Source organism: Microtus oregoni, unplaced genomic scaffold (genome assembly GCF_018167655.1).
Source record: "Microtus oregoni isolate MIOR12 unplaced genomic scaffold, Mior012 000008F_ref0000371, whole genome shotgun sequence".
Classification (NCBI taxonomy): Eukaryota; Metazoa; Chordata; class Mammalia; order Rodentia; family Cricetidae; genus Microtus; species Microtus oregoni.
The window spans coordinates 54,109,421-54,128,929 of NW_024543067.1; the positions used below are offsets into that span (position 1 = coordinate 54,109,421).

The 19,509-nt window shown below is 33.1% G+C and overlaps 3 protein-coding genes across 4 annotated transcripts; all 3 read left to right on the top strand.

Moving 5' to 3' along the window:
• Positions 1-5,580: 5,580 nt before the first annotated feature.
• LOC121451617 (olfactory receptor 8B3-like) lies at positions 5,581-6,516 on the top strand. Its single transcript, XM_041657312.1, has one exon. It carries the CDS (start codon positions 5,587-5,589, stop codon positions 6,514-6,516), a length of 930 nt encoding a protein of 309 aa, XP_041513246.1. The 5' UTR covers positions 5,581-5,586.
• Positions 6,517-12,017: 5,501 nt separating this feature from the next.
• On the top strand, positions 12,018-13,083 carry LOC121451582 (olfactory receptor 145-like). Of its 2 annotated transcripts, XM_041657251.1 has the most exons (2): positions 12,018-12,031; positions 12,147-13,083. In XM_041657251.1, the coding sequence occupies exons 1-2, from the start codon at positions 12,018-12,020 to the stop codon at positions 13,081-13,083; spliced, it is 951 nt and encodes a 316-aa protein (XP_041513185.1). The 2 variants fall into 2 exon arrangements, with proteins under 2 accessions (XP_041513185.1, XP_041513186.1); XM_041657252.1 differs by lacking the exon at positions 12,018-12,031 and having other exon boundaries at positions 12,142-13,083.
• Positions 13,084-18,043: 4,960 nt separating this feature from the next.
• Positions 18,044-18,985, top strand: LOC121451744 (olfactory receptor 8B3-like). Its single transcript, XM_041657484.1, has one exon. The coding sequence runs from the start codon at positions 18,056-18,058 to the stop codon at positions 18,983-18,985; it is 930 nt and encodes a 309-aa protein (XP_041513418.1). The 5' UTR covers positions 18,044-18,055.
• Positions 18,986-19,509: the final 524 nt, after the last annotated feature.

The following is a 19,509-nucleotide window of genomic DNA, read 5'->3' on the forward strand; positions in this document are numbered from 1 at the left end:
GATTGTGGGTTATAGGCTGGCTTTCTTTGTTTTATGTTTAAAAACTACCTGTGAGTGAGTACATGTGATAATTGCCTTTCTGTGTCTGGGTTGCCTCACTCAAAATAATGTTTTCCAGCTCCATCCATTTTCCTGCAAAATTCAAGCTGTCATTATTTTTTTCTGCTGTGTAGTACTCCATTGTGTAAATTTATCACATTTTCCTTATCCATTCTTCAATCGAGGGGCATTAGGTTGTTTTCATGTTTTAGCTATGACAAACAAAGCTGCTATGAACATAGTTGAGCACATGTCCTTGTGGCACAATTGAGGATCATTTGGATATATACACAAAAGTGGTATTGCTGGGTCTTGAGGAACATTGTTTCCTAATATTCTGAGGAATTGTCACACTGACATCCAAAGGGGTTGCACCAGCTTGCATTCCCACCAGCAGTAATGCAGAAGTGTTCCCTTTCCCCCACAACCTCTCCAGCATAAGTTGTCATCAGTATTTTTGATATTGGCCATTCTTACATGTGTAAGATGGAATCTCAGAGTTGTTTTGATTTGCATTTCTCTGATGACTAAGGATTTTGAACATCAAGTCCAAATGGATCAAAGACCTCTTCATAAAGCCACCCACACTGAACCTAATAGAAGAGAAAGTGGGAAGTACACTTGAACACATTGGCACAGGGAACCACTTCCTAAATATAACCCCAGCAGCACAGACAATGAGAGAAACAAATGGGACCTCTTGAAACTGAAAAGCTTCTGTAAAGTAAAGGACATGATCAACAAGACAAAACGACAGGCTACAGAATGGGAAAAGATCTTCACTAACCCCACATCAGACAGAAATCTGATCTCCAAAATATACAAAGAGCTCAAGAAATTGGACACCAAAATATCACATAATCCAAGATAAAAAAAAAAATGGAGTACAGACCTAAACAGAGAAATCTCAGCAGAGGAATCTATATTTTCTTTAGCAGTTTGAATGTATTATTTTGATAACAGTTTTGCTGTTGTTTCTTATTTACTCTACTTGATGACAGACATTGTGAGTTAGATGAGATGCAGTATCATACTGATAGGATTTGGATTTCATCAAGAATAAAGATGTTGGAGTGTGTGTATGTGTTTGCACATGTATGCGTACATGTACACACACATATGTGTGTTTGTGTTAACCATTTTCAGTTCCTTTTGTGATTGATATAGTTGATTTTTTATACATTCTATATTGATCTGTTAAAGGAAAACTGGCAAACAGAGCACCACACATTCTTTATAAGCATTTTCTCTTGCTGCGACGAAGTATTTAATTGATGCAAATTGGTTAGTTTTTATTTTCATTGATTATATGATGAAAGACCCATATATAAATAGGTCTTTTAATAAATGATTTTGAAAAAAAAAACAGGAGGAGTATATGAATAGGTTCAAACAGAGGAAAGGGGAATGGTTTATGTTGTAATTATGACCTCAAAAAATAAAAAGACCTATTTAGAAATACATTGAATCTGTGTTTGTCTTGGAATTTTCTCTTCCTGTTTGTCTACTACTTTTTAGTTTTCAAGTGTTCATTTACATCTTTAATACAATTTATCTTGATTTTTTTTTACAGAAAAAGTATATAAATCCTTTTATTTACAAGTGGATAGCAAGTCTTGCTGGCATCTGAGTGTCTTTTTTTCCTTATTATTGTCTTTTTTATCTTTTTAAAAACCTTTTCAGAATAGATATTATGTTGTCTATATTGACCACAAGCCAGTAGCCAAGGACAACTTGAACTCCTAATCTTTTATGCAGGTTCTAAAGTGAGGAGGTTTTAGGCATACATCTCCAGGCCTAACTCCAGCAACAGTTCACAGAATTTATCTTTTCTGTGACATAGAAAAAAATACACAATGCACTTTATACCAAAGTTTAGAAAGCTCAAATGTGTTCATGGGTACCACTTCTTTTCCCTTACTAATCCACCAATAGGCATTTATGCCTGTTCTAATGAATAGCTGTAATCTACCCCATTTCAAAGATAACTGCCTATGTCTAGGATTTTTGAGAAAGGAATAATCTAATCTTTTAATGAGATAAAAATGTATATTTGACATAGGATATTTTAAACTATTGATAAATAAATCAAGAAATGGCTCATTCATGATGTCAATAGGATTTATATTTATGGATTGATTGTCTATTATTTTTACTATTTTCTATTATGTATTGATTTATATAACTAATTTTATATTTTTTTCTATTTTATTACCAAACAATAGAACTGAAGACACAATCTTTCATACTTTTTATTTTAAAAAATACATACATTAGTTAAATAGGTTATATCAATAAATCTCTGCATTACATACTACATTTCTACAAAGTGTATATATGTTGTTAAACTCATTTATAAAGTGCCATATATAAGAAGTAAACTGGAAACTAAGGGGGAAGTCTTATGTAAGTATTGAAATTACTTAGCAATAATGGAAAATTTTGAATGTGACTTGAATGTTTGGGGATCTTGCTCAAAGGGACACCTCATGCTTGGCACCAATGACTTTCTGATCTTCATCTTAAGCAATGAAGACAAAACAGCAACAATAAATTACTTTTGCCAAGTGATATGGGGAACACACAGGATAGATAATAGTTTAGATATTTTGCTGCATTCCAAAAGAAAAACTGATATAATAATAAGGAACATTGGGAATAGACTCTGTGGAAACTTCCACAGTACGGGCTGGGCCAAATCAAATGATTTTTGTAATTCTGAGCAGGTTACCAAATGAAATGTTATGGCTTTACTTTGGTCAATTAAAGGGGGGTATTTTTTTTTTAATGTGCCTTATTTGTTTTGACTTAAATCGGCTGATTTGAGGATCACAGAAGTGAGTGGATGGAAGATCATATCCATGCTCTAGGTCCCCAGACAAACCAAATAGGAACATTTTCTTTCTCTCTCCTAAGGACTAGCTCTGGTTCTACAAATATAAAAACTTTGTCACACTTTTTGTTTTGTAGCACCCAGATCCAATGCTTTGCATATAACGGGTGCTTAATAAATTTTTATCAACTGAAAAATAAAAGAATGGAGGAACAAAAAGAAAAGAAAACAACACAATAGGTTTCCCTTAAGCTATCAAGTTTTATTGTGAGATGGGATTCAATGTTGGCTCAAGAACAGAAGCACAGTCCCTAAAGACTTGGTGTTTCTTAAATGCCAAATCCCTAAGAAACAAAAGGTACATTCTGGCCTAGCATGTAAACAGCATACCTCTTGTCTTTTTATATCTGGTGTCTGTGTCCTCAGAGAGGAGTGAGAAAACGTCTACTTTGTTCATAGCTGAGTGTATTATGGTAGTGTACTATGCAAACTTTCTGATGTCTTATCTGGTGGTAAGCGTGATAAAAAGAAGATATCATTTCAAGTGATTAAGGTGTATTTGATAAATTATGACAAATTATTAGCAATTCCAGTGTATATAAAAATTAATTTTGTGTTGTACCCTTTTAGAAACAAAGGTTTGAGGCTGGAAAGATGGTTCAGTTAAGAGCACTGGCTGTTCTTCCAGAGGACCTGGGTTCAATTTCCAGCACCCATATGACAAATTACAACTGTCTGTAACTCAAATTTCTGGGAATCTGACACCTTCACAGCAATGCACATAAAATTCTAAATGATTTATTTAAAAAAGAATCAATGTTTTTAAACCTTCAGAAACTTTCAGAAGGCTATAATCACAACTGGGTAAAGACATGAGATGCAACCTTTTCTGTCATGATGATGTAAGTTAAAATATCCTAATGCCTGACTCCACTTTTTTCTTAACACATTTATTGATATAGTTTAAACATCTATAAATGATAAATTATTTGGGACACAAAGGTTCTGGTACCACAGATCACTGGAGAAACCAGGAATGTTAAGCATGTAGGGATCTCTCCTGGAGGAGATAAAATAACTCTTTTCTGTTCAGTAGGCTGGGGTTTGATATTGATAATAACTTGGTGAACTTTGGACTATCTGTGGAGGTAGAACTTGAACTCATCCACTCTTTGCTATAAAGGCAGATCTCACAGAATACCCCAAAAAAATTATCCTAGACTCTTCCTTCCCTATATTTCAATTCATATAGCCCATCATTAGGGGGGATGTCACATGTACGTTATAGCTTACTGATCTGCATGCCATCTTGGTCAAAGACCACACTTGATTCTAGGCCCTACTGTTATAGAGCCCACCCTCATGGTCACATGTACTTAAAAGGGAGTTTCTAAGTAGTCTCTTTAAGCTTTATTATGTACATGTTGTTAACATTATTCTTCTCTGGAAACCAGAATTGGGAATGATTGTTGCCTGGAATCTTTCCCCCAAATTGTTCTGTGTTTTAAATATGCTGCCAATGAAATGCCCAATTCTGATACAGATTGACAAAGTGAATCTGGACTAAATTTTCATTCTCATTTTTTTGCAGATAACTGCCTGCATTGTCATTTGCAGGATCCTCCTCAGTAAAGGTACATGTTACAATTGCTTTGAAACATTTATTAATTGTAAAGTTATGTAAATGGATATTTTTCAAAAATGCCTTTTTCCTATAAAGGCTTGCCTTTTGAGGTTTTTAATATATGTACATGACAGTAATAAAATTTAAAATGTTATTCTTTATTGAAAATCAAAGCATATACCATTCTTAATTATTTTAACTTGTTGAAATTTTTTCTGCAGACTTAACTGCATTTCTCATTTGAATCATTTTGCCATTAAACATGCAGTGCTTGATTTCCAATCTCTTGAACCCCTTCCATGAATGCTCTCATATTTCTTTATGAATGTCACTGTTTATATTGTACATATTGAAAAGGTATTGCTATGTTTCCATTTAGTGTCTTGGATTTTAGGTTTATGAAGTCGCTTGACATTGAAGTCCAAGGATCTCATGAGTGCCCTATCCTTTCATATTATATAATTCTAGGAATGATGAAATTCCCAAAAGAGTATCCTGGGAAAAGGTACAGGGTATTGAAAGAATTTGAAGCAACACAAGTATTACAATGTAGCACTCATTAAGTTTCATCTCTAAGACCATCTCACAATTCTTTCTAGATGAATATGAATGGTGGTTGTAGCAACCATGGGATTTTATTCCAGCCTCTGATTAAAGCCAAAGCTTATATTTGAAACAATGTCGGAAGTCCTGATGCCACCACAGTTATGTCTGAATGAGGTTAGATCCAGGTTGCAACAGGTTCTCCATGTATCTACCAATGGTTGAAACTATGACAAAATGATGAGATGAGGGTTGAGAATTAACAAATATGTGTCCTGCCTACTTGTATTTGGATATCTGAGTAGCCATACTAGAAAGTGAGAGCAAAGATAACAGCTTTTGGATTGTTGGTGATTACTTTAGTTATCTTTTAACAGTCTAGAATGGGTAAATGTCACTCTACATCATGATAGCATGAACAGTAATTTCTGTGAACTCAGATATTTAGGCATTCCTATCACGTAGTTAACAAATGTAATAGAAGCTATGCCAGTAATATTTTTTGGTCTCATAATGTCACAATATACATTTGTGTTTACAGATTATCATGGAACTGAAGAATGGTTCTTTGGTTACTGAATTCATTCTACTGGGATTGACAAATGACCCTGATCTGCAATTACCACTGTTCTTACTGTTTCTGTTAATATATACAACCACAGCACTGGGGAATTTAACTTTGATCATTTTAATTGTGCTTAATTCTCACCTTCACACCCCCATGTACTTTTTCCTCTTTAACTTGTCTTGCATTGACCTCTGCTATTCCTCTGTGATTACACCAAAAATGTTGTTGAACTTCTTAGTAAGGAAGAATGTTATCTCCTACATTGGATGCATGACCCAGCTGTATTTCTTCTGTTTTTTTGCCATTTGTGAATGCTGTGTTCTGACATCAATGGCTTATGATCGTTATGTGGCTATCTGTAATCCACTTATGTATTATGTTGCTATGTCCCCCAAGGTGTGTTCCTATCTTATGCTTGGTTCATACATAATGGGATTTTCTGGTGCCATGATCCATACTGGATGCATTTTAAGACTGACCTTCTGTGATGGTAATATCATCAACCACTATTTCTGTGATCTTTTCCCTTTGCTGCAGCTCTCTTGCACAAGCACTTATGTCAATGAAATAGAAATTCTTATTGTGGGTGGGAAAGATATCATTATACCCAGTGTTATCATCTTTACCTCTTATGGCTTCATCCTCTCTAACATCCTTCAAATGAGATCTACTGCAGGCATATACAAAGCCTTTAGTACCTGCAGCTCCCACATTCTTGCTGTTTCTCTATTCTTTGGATCATGTGCATTTATGTATCTCAAACCCTCCTCGGCTGGATCTATGGATCAGGGAAAAATATCTTCTGTCTTTTACACCATTGTGGTTCCCATGATGAACCCTTTAATTTACAGCTTGAGAAACAAGGATGTCAAAGTTGCCCTGAGAAAAACCTTTCACAGGAGTCTTTGAACAAATTAAAATATTTAGAACTATAGATTTGTTAATGAGCATTTTTATGGCTATGATAAAAACTACCTTTTGATTTATCTTTTTAAAAATGTTGATGATTGGTAGAATATTGAGACATTCTTGTTCCTCCAGATGTTTTGGTATAAATATCCTTTGATTTTATACTGCTGGCAAAGTTTTTTTTTTCATCATTTTTACTAAGAATAACAATAACTAATTATACCTCTTTTGTGATTGTTCTTATTGGATGTATCCCCAAAATAAAAAATTATCTGTCAATAGTTACATAAAGTACTCCTTCATTGTCCATGTATCTATTGGCAAGACGATTCTTATTCGTCTATGTAATAAAATGTGAAGCAGATTCATTTTTACCCTTTCTTGGGCACAAGTGTGTCCCTTTTTATACAAGTGCATAATGATCCAAGGATTTTTATTAACTGGCTATTCAATACAACCTACATGTGAGTTTTAAATACTATGTAATTGACATTCTTATGTTAGTCAGTTATGTTACATTTATTTCATAAATAATAACTAGTTAATTTTTTAAATAATGTATTATGTATATGTATACATATATATGCTGTATGCAACGTTACAGATTATACTTCCTCTCCTCTCTTCATAAAGTTTTGATGATGAAATTTTATCCTTAAATAATCTCATCTATCAGAAGGTTAAAGAATGATTGAAAATGTACATGTGGTCTTTGATTTATCTGATTTTTGTGCAGTATGATAGCTTATGTTTTAGTTTAATTCTTCTACTTTGGGCACTGTTTTTTTTTCCAGCACCATTGTTTTAGGATGCTATCTTTTTTTGAGTATTTTAATAAGACTATCAAAAGGCAACTAGTGTTATTTATAACAGTTTATGCTCTCTTCTCTACCCTACACTCTGCTGTCATCCCATTTGACCCTTCTTGTTCCATTATTCCCCTTTTACCACTTTATATCACTACTTTCTAGGTCTGATCCCTTGAGAAAAATTTTTCCTCTATTTGAAATTTAAATAATTTATTAGATAATTATAGTCACTAATAGGTGCCATACTATTATAGACAAGAATGACATGAGTGGGAATCGTTACTTTGTTCTTGGTGTGAAAGACAAGGGATCTCTATTAACATTGGTCAGTATAAAGTATGTACTGTTTTGTTTCATAATTGACATTTATTGTGTTGTTGTTACTCCAGTATAGCTTTATTTTGTTTTAGAAAGGTAATTGTGTTGAATTTTGTCATAGTTTTCTTGTATGTCCACTTATATGCATTTGATAATCTAATGTTAATGCATATTAATTTGTTTGATTTAAGAAATTATTAACTTTGTTAAGATGTCATTCTCATGCTGTTATTTCTTCTTTCCTAGCAATTAGGATATTTACTGACTCACATGAAAATCACCATGCTAAATTTCATTACTGCATTATCACCACTCAGAGTAAATAATAGAAATATTTGCAGTATTTCTGTTTCAATTCCAATCACTACCTGTCTCAGAAAACAATAATCTTTCTATTTTTATATATTTTCATTGTTCTGTAAAATACTTAATGAATATTATGTGAAATGGCATTGAAAAGGCTACTAGTGTTATTTATAAGAGTCCATGCTCCCTTCTCTACCCCACCCTCTGCTGTCATCACATTTGACCCTTCATGTTCTATTATTACCCTTTTACCACTTTATGTCACTATTTTCTAGGTCTGATCCCTTGAGAAACAATATCCCTTGAGAAATATTTTCATTTTTTCTGTAAAATACTTCATGAATATTATGTGAAATGGCATTGTATATTGACTTTTCTGATTAATATTTTCAATGTTATACAAGACAAGGCAGTGATGGCACATGCCTTTAATCCCAGCTGGCAGATCTCTGTGAGTTTAAGGCAATTCTGGTCCACTAGATCTAGTTCCAGGATAGGCTCCAAAGCTAAAGAAAAACCCTGTCTTGGAAAAAAAGAAAGAAAGAAACAACAACAACAACAAAACATTTTTAATGTAACAGATACATATTAAGTGTTCATTGATTTTAAAATCAAAGTGTGTCATTCTTTATTAAATTAAATATATGGGTGAGTATGTCAAACTAATGTTGCTTTTCAAATTTTCTTTACATTTTGAACAATAATTCTTATAGTTCATTGATACTCATTAAGAGGATTTTTGTCACCTGTTATTAGAGATATGTCAATGTCTTTGTTGTTTACCACTTATTAAAAATATGTTATATTTTAAAATTGAGTGTTGTATGCATGTTCAACCTTAGAATAAGATGATTACCCTTGTCAAATTTACGTTGTGTTCACGCAGGGTTTCTGCATCAGCACCTGTGTTGTCATTTTTTTGTTGTCAGTGACAGACAAATAGAGTCTCATGTATGCTAGTCAGGACCTATACCACTGGACTACACTTTAAGGTTTTGCAAATTTTTATTAGAATTTATTTGGAATTATTATTTATTGTCTAAAAGATAAATCAAATAATAAAACACTTATAATTGCCCACAAAGTCTTATGTCTTATTTTTATAAAAAAAGATATATTTTCAATACCTAATCTTATTTAAACTTTTGCTTTCGTTTTTATTTTTTTATTTCTGTTTTTATGACATTTGGGACAAGAACTTGATTGTACCTAAAGCCTTTCCTGATGCTTGTTTCATAACCCAAAGAAATTTTAAACTATATCTCTTGATTCAGACTTCCTGCTTCTTGATTTGTGTTCTACCCTAAAGAGATAATCACGAGGTTTAATAAATGTGACTCAGTATATTAAACAATTTAGAAGACATGGATGCCCATAAATAGCTCCAGAGGTACAAATGTTTGAAGACATGCTTTAGGAACAAAATAATAAAAGCAAAGTATGAATGGAGAGTGACAGACTAACTGGACCATTCATTTGGCAATTCAGTGGGTTTAAAATGTACATAAAATATTCATTCCTGAATCACCACACCAGAAATTCAGTGGGTGTTTGCATTCTAACCTACGTCAGATAAATTCTTTTTTGTCTAGTATTCTTGGAAATGAGTAAGTTAACCTTTGTCGTGAGATTAAAAATACATTTAGCATAGGATATTTTAAATTAATGATAACTAAATGATAAACGACTACTTCTTAAAGTGGGATTTATATTCATTGTAACTGGAGGTTTCTCTCTTACCCACCAGTTCTGAATAGCCACTCTGAGACTTAATAGTAATTTCAAGCTGTTTGGCTTTTAGGTCAGGTTTATTATTAACTAGCTCTTAGAACATAAATTAAACCGTTTCTGTTATTCTATATTTTACCACAAGGCTCATGGGTTTTTACAGCATATCTTCTTTCTCTGGCCATGGCTCACATCTCTCTGACTTTGTCCTTTTTCATCATGCATCTGTTTGGATTTCTTGTCTGGCTCTGTTTTGCCAGGCTGTTGGCCAAATAAGATATTTACCAATGGTAATAAAACATATTTTCAGCATCCAGAGAAACACCCCACATCAGTTTATAGAAGAATTTCACAATTTTTTATTGTGCATGAAAGTACTGCAACGAGTTTTATAATTTTTTTTCTATTTATTTACTGCAATTCTGTTGAAGACATGACCTGTTAATAAATATTGTTTAATGAAAATGCATAAATTAGTAAAGTAGTTTATATTAGGAATTCCATGGATTCTATATTTTTTTCTAAATTGTGTATAGATGTGGCTGAATCCACCTACAAAATGCTACATGTAAGAACAAATATGGAAACTAAATTAGAAATATAATTTAAGGACTGAATTGACTGGGCAATGATGTAAAATTTTAGACAAGTCTTGGAAGATCTAGGAATATTGATTAACGGGAGAGTTTCTGCTTGGTATCATTGACTTTCTGAAACTGATCTTCAACACTGAAGGCAAAACACATCAACAAATTATTTTCATAAAATTATTTTGGTAACTCTCAGGATATATATATATATATATATATATATATATATATATATATATTCCAAGATAATAGGGAGTACTGGGAATAGAATCTGTGGAAAATTCCATTTAGGATGGAGGAACAACAATAAGAGGAAACATCACAATAAATTTCTCTTAAGATATGAAGTTTATTGAGATACAGGGTTCAATGATGGCTCGAGCACAGAAATACAGTCCCTAAAGAGAAATGAATGTACTTCTTAAATGCCAAGTCTCTAAAGAACAAAAGGCACATTCCAATTTAGCATATAAACATCATTACCTCATGTCTTATTTTTTATAACTGGTGTCTGAGAGGAGATTGTGAAAACCTCTCCCTTGTTCATAGCCTAGTATTTCATGCTAGTGGATTATGCATACTTTCTGGTGTCTCATCTAGTGGTAAGTATGATAAAAAGAAGATACCACTTCTAATTATTAGCAATTCCAGGGTATATAAAAATGAATTTTGTGCTATATACTCTTATAATCAAAAGTTTGAAACCACCTGACACTTATAAAACTCTATGACACAACAATGGTGTGGGAATGAAGTAAAACCCATTCTTTCATGATGAGGTAAACTGAAATTTATTTATGGTGGCATTTTGTTTTATCTTTAACATCCTTAGATGTTATATCTAATATTACAAATATGAGTTAACTATTTGAACCCATTTTTGTTGTGAAGTTACCCAAAATGGAATGTATTCACATGTTTTCTCCTACATAGGACTATATGAACAGGTAGTGATAATTTTTTTTTTTTAGAAAATCAAAGCACATGCCATTTTTAACTACTTTAATTATTGAAATTAGTCCTCCAAACTTCACCATGTTTCTCATTTGAATCCTTTTCTAATTTAGATGTCAGCACTTGCTTCTTAATTTCATGGGATCTAGGCAAAAATATTCTATCTTCTGTAAGTGTGTATATTTTTTATATTGCAGAAATAAGGGAGGTGATGCACTGTTTCTGTTTAGTGTCTTACTCATTTGATTTCTGAAGTAGCTTCACACTGATACACAGGAATCTCACGAATGTCCTTTCATTATATATTATGCAGTTTTAAGAATAGAATGGAATTTTCAGAAGAATACTCTGGAAAAAAACATCATGGAGTGTTGAAAGATTCAGAGGTTAGAAAACAGAAGTTATACAACGATACGTTCAGTAAATTACTTATTGAGGGCCATCATTCAAATCCTTCTAGCACAACTCTGACTAAATCAAAACTAAAGTTTAGATTTGAAACAATGTTCATTGTCCTGATGTCACCACAGTTGTATCCAGATGGGGTACTCCAAGTTGTCACAGGTTATACATGTATCTGTCCAGTGCTGAAACAAAGACAAGATGAGAAGAGGGATGGAAAACTTCCATATCTTTTGCTCCCTCTTATAAGGATATCTGAGTAGTCATGTAGGAAATGACAGCAATGGTCATGGCACTTTAGACCATGGATAGTTAACTTTACTCTATTTATCCTTTTAAGCAATAATCTGGGAGAATATTACGTTTTATCACGGTAGCCTGAACTGCAAATTCTATGAATACAAATAAGTACTCGTAAGGCATTTCCACCATGTAATTCACAAGTATGATATAAACTGTGGCAGTAATTGTTACGGCTTTATAATGTTATAATATTCTTTTGTGTTTACAGATTATCTTAAAGAAGAATGGATCTGGAGAATAATTCTTTGGTGACTGAATTCATTCTACAGGGATTGACAAATGACCCTGATCTCCAATTACCCCTGTTTTCACTCTTTCTTCTAATATATACAACCACAGTACTAGGGAACCTGGCTTTGATAACTTTAATTGGGCTGAATTCTCACCTCCATACCCCCATGTACTTTTTCCTTTTAAACTTGTCCTTCATTGACCTCTGTTATTCCTCTGTGATTACACCCAAAATGCTGATGAACTTCTTACACAGGAAGAATATTATCTCTTATGTGGGATGCATGACCCAGATGTATTTCTTCTGTTTCTTTGCTGTCAGTGAATGCTGTGTTCTGACTTCAATGGCCTATGATCGTTATGTGGCTATCTGTAATCCACTCTTGTATAACATTTTTATGTCCCCCAAGATTTGTTCTTATCTTATGCTTGGTTCATATATAATGGGATTTTCTGGTGCCATGATTCATACTGGATGGATGCTTAGACTGACCTTCTGTGACAGGAACACCATCAATCACTATTTCTGTGACCTGCTCCCTTTATTGCAGCTCTCCTGCACCAACACCTTTGCCAATGAAATTGAGATTATTATTGTAGGCGGGATAGATATTATTGTACCCAGTGTCATCATCTTTACCTCTTATGGCTTCATCCTCTCTAACATCCTTCAGATGAGTTCCACTGAGGGCAGGTCTAAAGCTTTTAGCACCTGTAGCTCTCACATAATTGCTGTTTCCCTATTCTTTGGTTCAGGTGCATTTATGTATCTTCAACCATCCTCAGCTGGATCTATGGATAAGGGCAAAAGGTCTTCCATTTTTTATACCATATTGATTCCTATGATGAACCCCTTAATCTATAGCTTGAGGAACAAAGATGTCAAAATTGCACTGAGAAAAACTTTAAGCAGGAGGATATTTTGATTAAATATCAATATGTTCATCCCTATAGCCATGTTATTGAGAATTTCTGTGGCATTAATCAAAACCACAGTTTTATGTTTTTTTTTAAAAAATCTGATCATTAGTAGACTATTGGAATATCTTTATTAAATATAAATTCCCTTCAATTTTATATGATTGGCAAACTCTTATTTCAGAATTTTAACTAACATAACAGTAAGTAATTAAAATTTTTATCATTATGGAATGTATCCTAAAATAAACAAATGATCTGCCAGTTGTCATATGAAGCCATACTGCCTTGGTCATGTATTCTTTGGCAAGATGGTTCTCATCTGTCTTTGTACTAAAGTGTGATCAGATTATATTTTATACTTCATTGAGCTCACTGTGTCCCTTGGAAATCCCAATTCTTCCCAACTAAGATATTTTTATTAACTAGCTATTGCTTACAACACATATTATAGCTGTTAGTAATATACATTTGACTTTTTATGTTACATTGTTGTATATATTTTATAAGATAAAACTGACGAACATTGAGGAATATAGGAATTATACTACATAGTATTATATTATATTAATATATTTTAAGAACATTAATGACTGCACTTTACCCCCACTCCTCGCAAAGCTTTCAGGGAACTTCTCACCCTTAATAAACATAGTCTAAGAGCACCTTAGAGAATGATTCAAATTTGGACTTATTTTTATTTTGGAGATAGACTGTGTACAATGGCAGAAACAATTTGTAGTTGAAGCTCTATGTAGCAAGAAATGTGCGAAGAAACATATAGGCAAATGGCATGATATATTCTCTTTTCTTTTATAAAAGATCCTAAAAATATTTAACAATATGAGAATTTTATGGTTATCATAGTGACTGATGGTACGTAATATCAAGAAACTTACAAAACAAAAAAATTTCTATGTGGAGATAATGCTTATACACAACTAAATCACCATTTTCTTTGATGGATCTCATGTATTATCGGTATGTGCAATTCAAGAAGAATGAAAGCTCTTGATTAAGGTCGAAGATAAGAATAATTTGAAAGTACATTTTTATGTATAAAATGAACTGACAAAATACCTCAGAGAGCAATGCAATGATAATATTTTCTTCTTAGAGAAATGGGCAAATATTTTAATGAAAAATTCATAATCTGATGTCAGGTGACAATTTTAATGTGTTATATGATAACTTTCGTGATATAAATTTTTTTGTCTACTGTTCATTCAATTTTAAGTGCTTGGATGTTTGTTTAAAATATTTTTTACTTGCTTGTTTGATTTTTAGATGTTTTGAAGAAACACATTTATTCTTGCTTTGAAGTGACCATTTGATGTTCCAGTGACTCAAATAACAAATTTTGGCACATTTAGAAAACGTATTTACTTATTTATTTACTTGCTTTTGTGTTTATGAGATTTTTAAATGTGTATTTATATGTATTTTTGTATGTGCATCACTTTTATGCATTATCTTCAGAGGTCAGAATATGATGTTGGATGCTCTGAATCTGAAATTACAGATATTGGTCAGTTATAATGTGGGTAATAGGTATGGAACCCTAGTTCTCTGTGGGAACATCAAGTGCTTTTGACCAATAAGGAATTTCCATTGGGAGCAAATTCCTATGTTTTAATTAAAAATGTTCTGTTCTCACTGAAGAGCTCAGTTTGCTTGGCAACCTCTTTGATTTTTCTCTACATAAAATTTCTAACATTGTTTTATGTATTGACTAAAGTCATGCTTCCCTGAGAATACAGCAATTTTACTATATGGGATACTTTTTAAGCACTCCAGGGTATTGCTGTCTGATGCAGAGTTTATTATTCTTTTTATTACTATTACTATCAATAAATTAGATAATATAGAATTATTTTGCTTGAAGAACAATAAATGGCTCATTTACAATGTCAATAATACTTATAATCAAAGATTGTTGTCTATTTTCACTTTTTTCCATTATGAATGGATTTATTATAACTAATTTTATGATTTTTTTCTTTTTATCACCACAACAATTCAACTGAAGACATGATTTTTTTATAATTTCTATTTTTATAAATTAGATAAATAGCTAGTATCAATAAATTCCTGGGATCAACACTCTTTCTAAAATGTATATAGACATGGTTAAACTCATTTATAAAGTGTTCATCTAAGAACTAAACTAGAAACTAAAGGAGAAATGTCATGTAAGTATTGAAATGTCTTAGAAATGTGACTTGGGATTCTACGGCTGTTGCTCAATGGGATAACTCACACTTGGGTTCAGTAATATTCTGATCTTGATCTTGAACACAGAAAACAAAACACAGCAATAGATTAATTTTCAAAATTGGTTTGGGAACTCTCAGAATAGGTAATAACTTAGATATTTTGCTGCCATCCATGGTAAAAAAAAAAAAAAGATAAAGTAACAAGGAATACTGGGAATACAATCTGTGGGAATTTCCATCAAGGATGGAGGAACAATGAGGAAAGGAAGCAAATAATAGATTTCCCTTAAGATATGAAGATTCTTGGAAGAAGAGGCTCACTGTTGGCTCAAGCACAGTACAGTCCCTAAAGAGAAGTGCATGCGTTTCTTAAATGCCAAGTCTCTTAGGAACAAAAGATACATTCTGGTCTAGCATGTAAACAGTATCACCTCATATCTTTTTTTAAATATATATTTGATGTCTGTGTCCTGAAATGAGATTGAGAAAACCTCTACTTTGTTCATAGCCAAGTACATCATGCTGGTGAACTATTCTAATTTTCTGGGATCTCATTTGGTGGGTAAGTGTGATAAAAAAAGACAGCTCTTCAAATGATTCAAAGGTATTTGATAAATTATGACAAATTATTGGTAATTCCAGGGTATATGAAAATTAATTCGTGTTGTGTCTTTCTAGAATCAAGGTTTGGGGCTGGAGAGGTGGTTCAGTGGTTAAGAGCACTGGCTGCTATTCCAGAGGATCTAGGTTCAAATCACAGTATCCGCATGCAACTTACAATTATCTGTAACTCAAGTTCCTGGAGATATGAAACCTTCATACTACTTCACACAAAAATATTTAAAAATTATTTAAAAATGAATCAAAGTTTTGAAACCCTTCTAGAGACTCATAGAACCCTATAATCTCACATGGATAAAGAAATGAGATAAAAAACTTTTCTCTCGTGATAATGTAGGTTGAAATTTCTTTATGCCTATGTCTTCATTTTTCTCAACACTATTATTGATATAGCTCCAAAATATATAAATAAAAATTATTGGGGACACAAAGGTTCTTGTATCACAGATAACTGGGAAAACCAGGAATGCTAAGAATGCAGAAATCTCTCTCCAGGGAAGGAGATAAAATAACTGTTTTCTGTTCAGTAGGTGGGGGTTTGATATTATTATTGACCTGGTGACGTTTTGGCTATCTGTGGAGGCAGAACTCATCCACTGTTTGCTACGAATGCAGACTTCATATAATACTCCAGAATGTTTATCCCAGACTCGTTCTTCCCTGTCTTTCAGTTAATATAACCCATCATTATGGCGGAAGTCACATATACTTTATAGCCTGCAGAGTTCTATACCATCTTGTTCACAGACCACACTAGATTCTAGACCTTTTAGCTATAGAACCCACCATCCTGGTCACAAGTATTGTGTAAAGGTGATTCTAAAGAGTCCTACTTTAAGCCTTGTTGTGCACATGAAATTTACATAATCATTAACTAAAAAGCAGGAGTGGGAATGATTGGTGCCTGGAAACTTTTTCCAAAATAGTGCTGTGTATTAAATATGCTGACAATAAACTGGCCAATCTGATCTAGGCGGACAATGTGAATCTGAACCAAAAGTTCATTCTCAAGTCTTTGTAGATAACTGCCTGCATTGTGACTTTCAGTGTCCTCCTCAATAAAGGTACATGTTGTATTTGCTTTGAAACATTTATCAATTGAAAGGATCTCTAAAATAGAGGTTAATCAAACATGTCTTTTCTTTATATAGGCTTGAGTTTTGAATGTACAGATAGTGGCAATATATTTTAAAATGTTTTTGAACAAAATTGAAGCATACACCATTCTAAATTATTTTAACTTTTTGAAAATTGATGCTGCAGACTTAACTGGGATTCCCATTTGAATTATTTTTCAATTTAGCATGCAATGCTTGATTTCCAGTTAACTGCACCCAACAAATGATTGCTCTAGTCTCTCTTCATGAATGTAACTGCTTTTATTGACCACACTGAAGAGATTATAGCACTGTTTCCATTTGGTGTCTTGGGATTTACACTTAGGGAATATCTTGACAGTGAGTCCAAGGATCTCATGAATGCACTTTCATATCAAAGTGTGCAATTCTAAGAATCAATGACATTCCAAAAGAGTATCCTGGAAAAGAGAGTATAGGTTATTACAAAAGTTTCAGGAGACAAAAATATTGCAATGTCTCACTGATGAGGCTTTACCTTGATGGCCAACTCTCAAATATTTCTAGATTAATACATTTTCTTGTAGCAACCATGGGATTTTAATCATCCCAAGACTCTGATTATATCTAAAGTTTATATTGGAAGCAATGTTGCAGGTCCTGATGCCACCACAGTTATATCTGGATGAGGTTAGATCCAGGTGGCAAGAGCTTCTCCACTTATCCACCAATGGCTGAAACTATGACAAAATGATGAGATGAGGGTTGAGAATTCTCACATACATTTCCTGCACAATCTTATTTGAATATCTGAGCAATCATGATAGAATATGACAATAATGATGACAGCTTTATGGATTGTTGGTAAATACTCTGTCTTTTAATGGTCTAGTATGGGTATATCATTTCACAACACGGTTGCATGAACCTTAATTTCTGTGAACTTGGATATATAGGGATTCCCATCATGTAATTCACAAATTTGATAAAACTTTTGGCAGTAGTTGTTTTTGGTCTCATATTGTCACAATATTCTTTTGTGTTTACAGATTATCTTAAAGAAAAAAATGGGTCTGGAAAATGGTTCTTTGGTGAATGAATTCATTCTACTGGGATTGACAAATGACCCTGATCTGCAGTTACCACTGTTCTTACTGTTTCAATTAATATATATTATCACAGCACTGGGGAACTTGGCTTTGATCATTTTAATTGTGCTTAATTCTCACCTTCACACCCCCATGTACTTTTTCCTCTTTAACTTGTCTTGCATTGACCTCTGTTATTCCTCTGCGATTACACCCAAAATGCTGATGAACTTCTTAGTAAGGAAGAATGTTATCTCCTACAATGGATGCATGACCCAGCTGTATTTCTTCTGTTTTTTTGGCACCTGTGAATGCTATGTTCTGACATCAATGGCCTATGATCGTTATGTGGCTATCTGTAATCCACTCTTGTATAACGTTACCATGTCCCCCAAAGTTTGTTCTTATCTTATGCTTGGTTCCTACATAATGGGATTTTCTGGTGCCATGATTCATACTGGATGCACTTTAAGACTGACCTTCTGTGATGGTAATAGCATCAACCACTATTTCTGTGATCTTTTCCCTTTGCTGCAGCTCTCTTGCACAAGTACTTATGCCAACGAAATAGAGATTCTTATTGTAGGGGGGAAAGATATCATTGTAACCTGTATCATCATCTTTACCTCCTATGGCTTCATCCTCTCTAACATCCTTCAAATGAGATCCACTGCAGGCATATACAAAGCCTTTAGTACCTGCAGCTCCCACATTCTTGCTGTTTCTCTATTCTTTGGATCATGTGCATTTATGTATCTCAAACCCTCCTCAGCTGGATCTATGGATCAGGGAAAAATATCATCTGTCTTTTACACCATTGTGGTTCCCATGATGAACCCTTTAATTTACAGTTTGAGAAACAAGGATGTCAAAGTTGCCCTGAGAAAAACCTTTCACAGGAGTCTTTGAACAAATTATTATGTTTAGCACTATAGATTTGTCAATGAGCATTTCTATTAGTTTAATCACAACCACTTTTTAATCTATTTTTTTAAATTAACTTTTAATAGAATATTGGGATATTTTTGTTCTTCCTGAAGATTTTGGTATACATTTCCTTGATTTTTTGCTATCGGCCAAACTTGCTTTCATCATTTTAACTAACAATAACAGTAATTAATTAAACCTTTTTTATCATTGTCTTCATGGGATGTATTGAAAACCAATCATCTGCCAATAGTTATACAAAGTACACTTTCATTGTCCATGTATCTATTGCCAAGATGGCTCTCATTCGTCAATGTAATAAAGTGTGAATCCGATTCATTATTACTCTTTCATGGGTATCATGTGTCCTTTCTTATTGCAAGTGCTTGATTACCCAGGTGTTTTCATTAACTAGCTATTAAATAAAACCTACATTGCATCTGTAAATACTATGCAATTGGCATTATTATGTCAGTCAGTTATATTTACTTCATAAATATTATCCA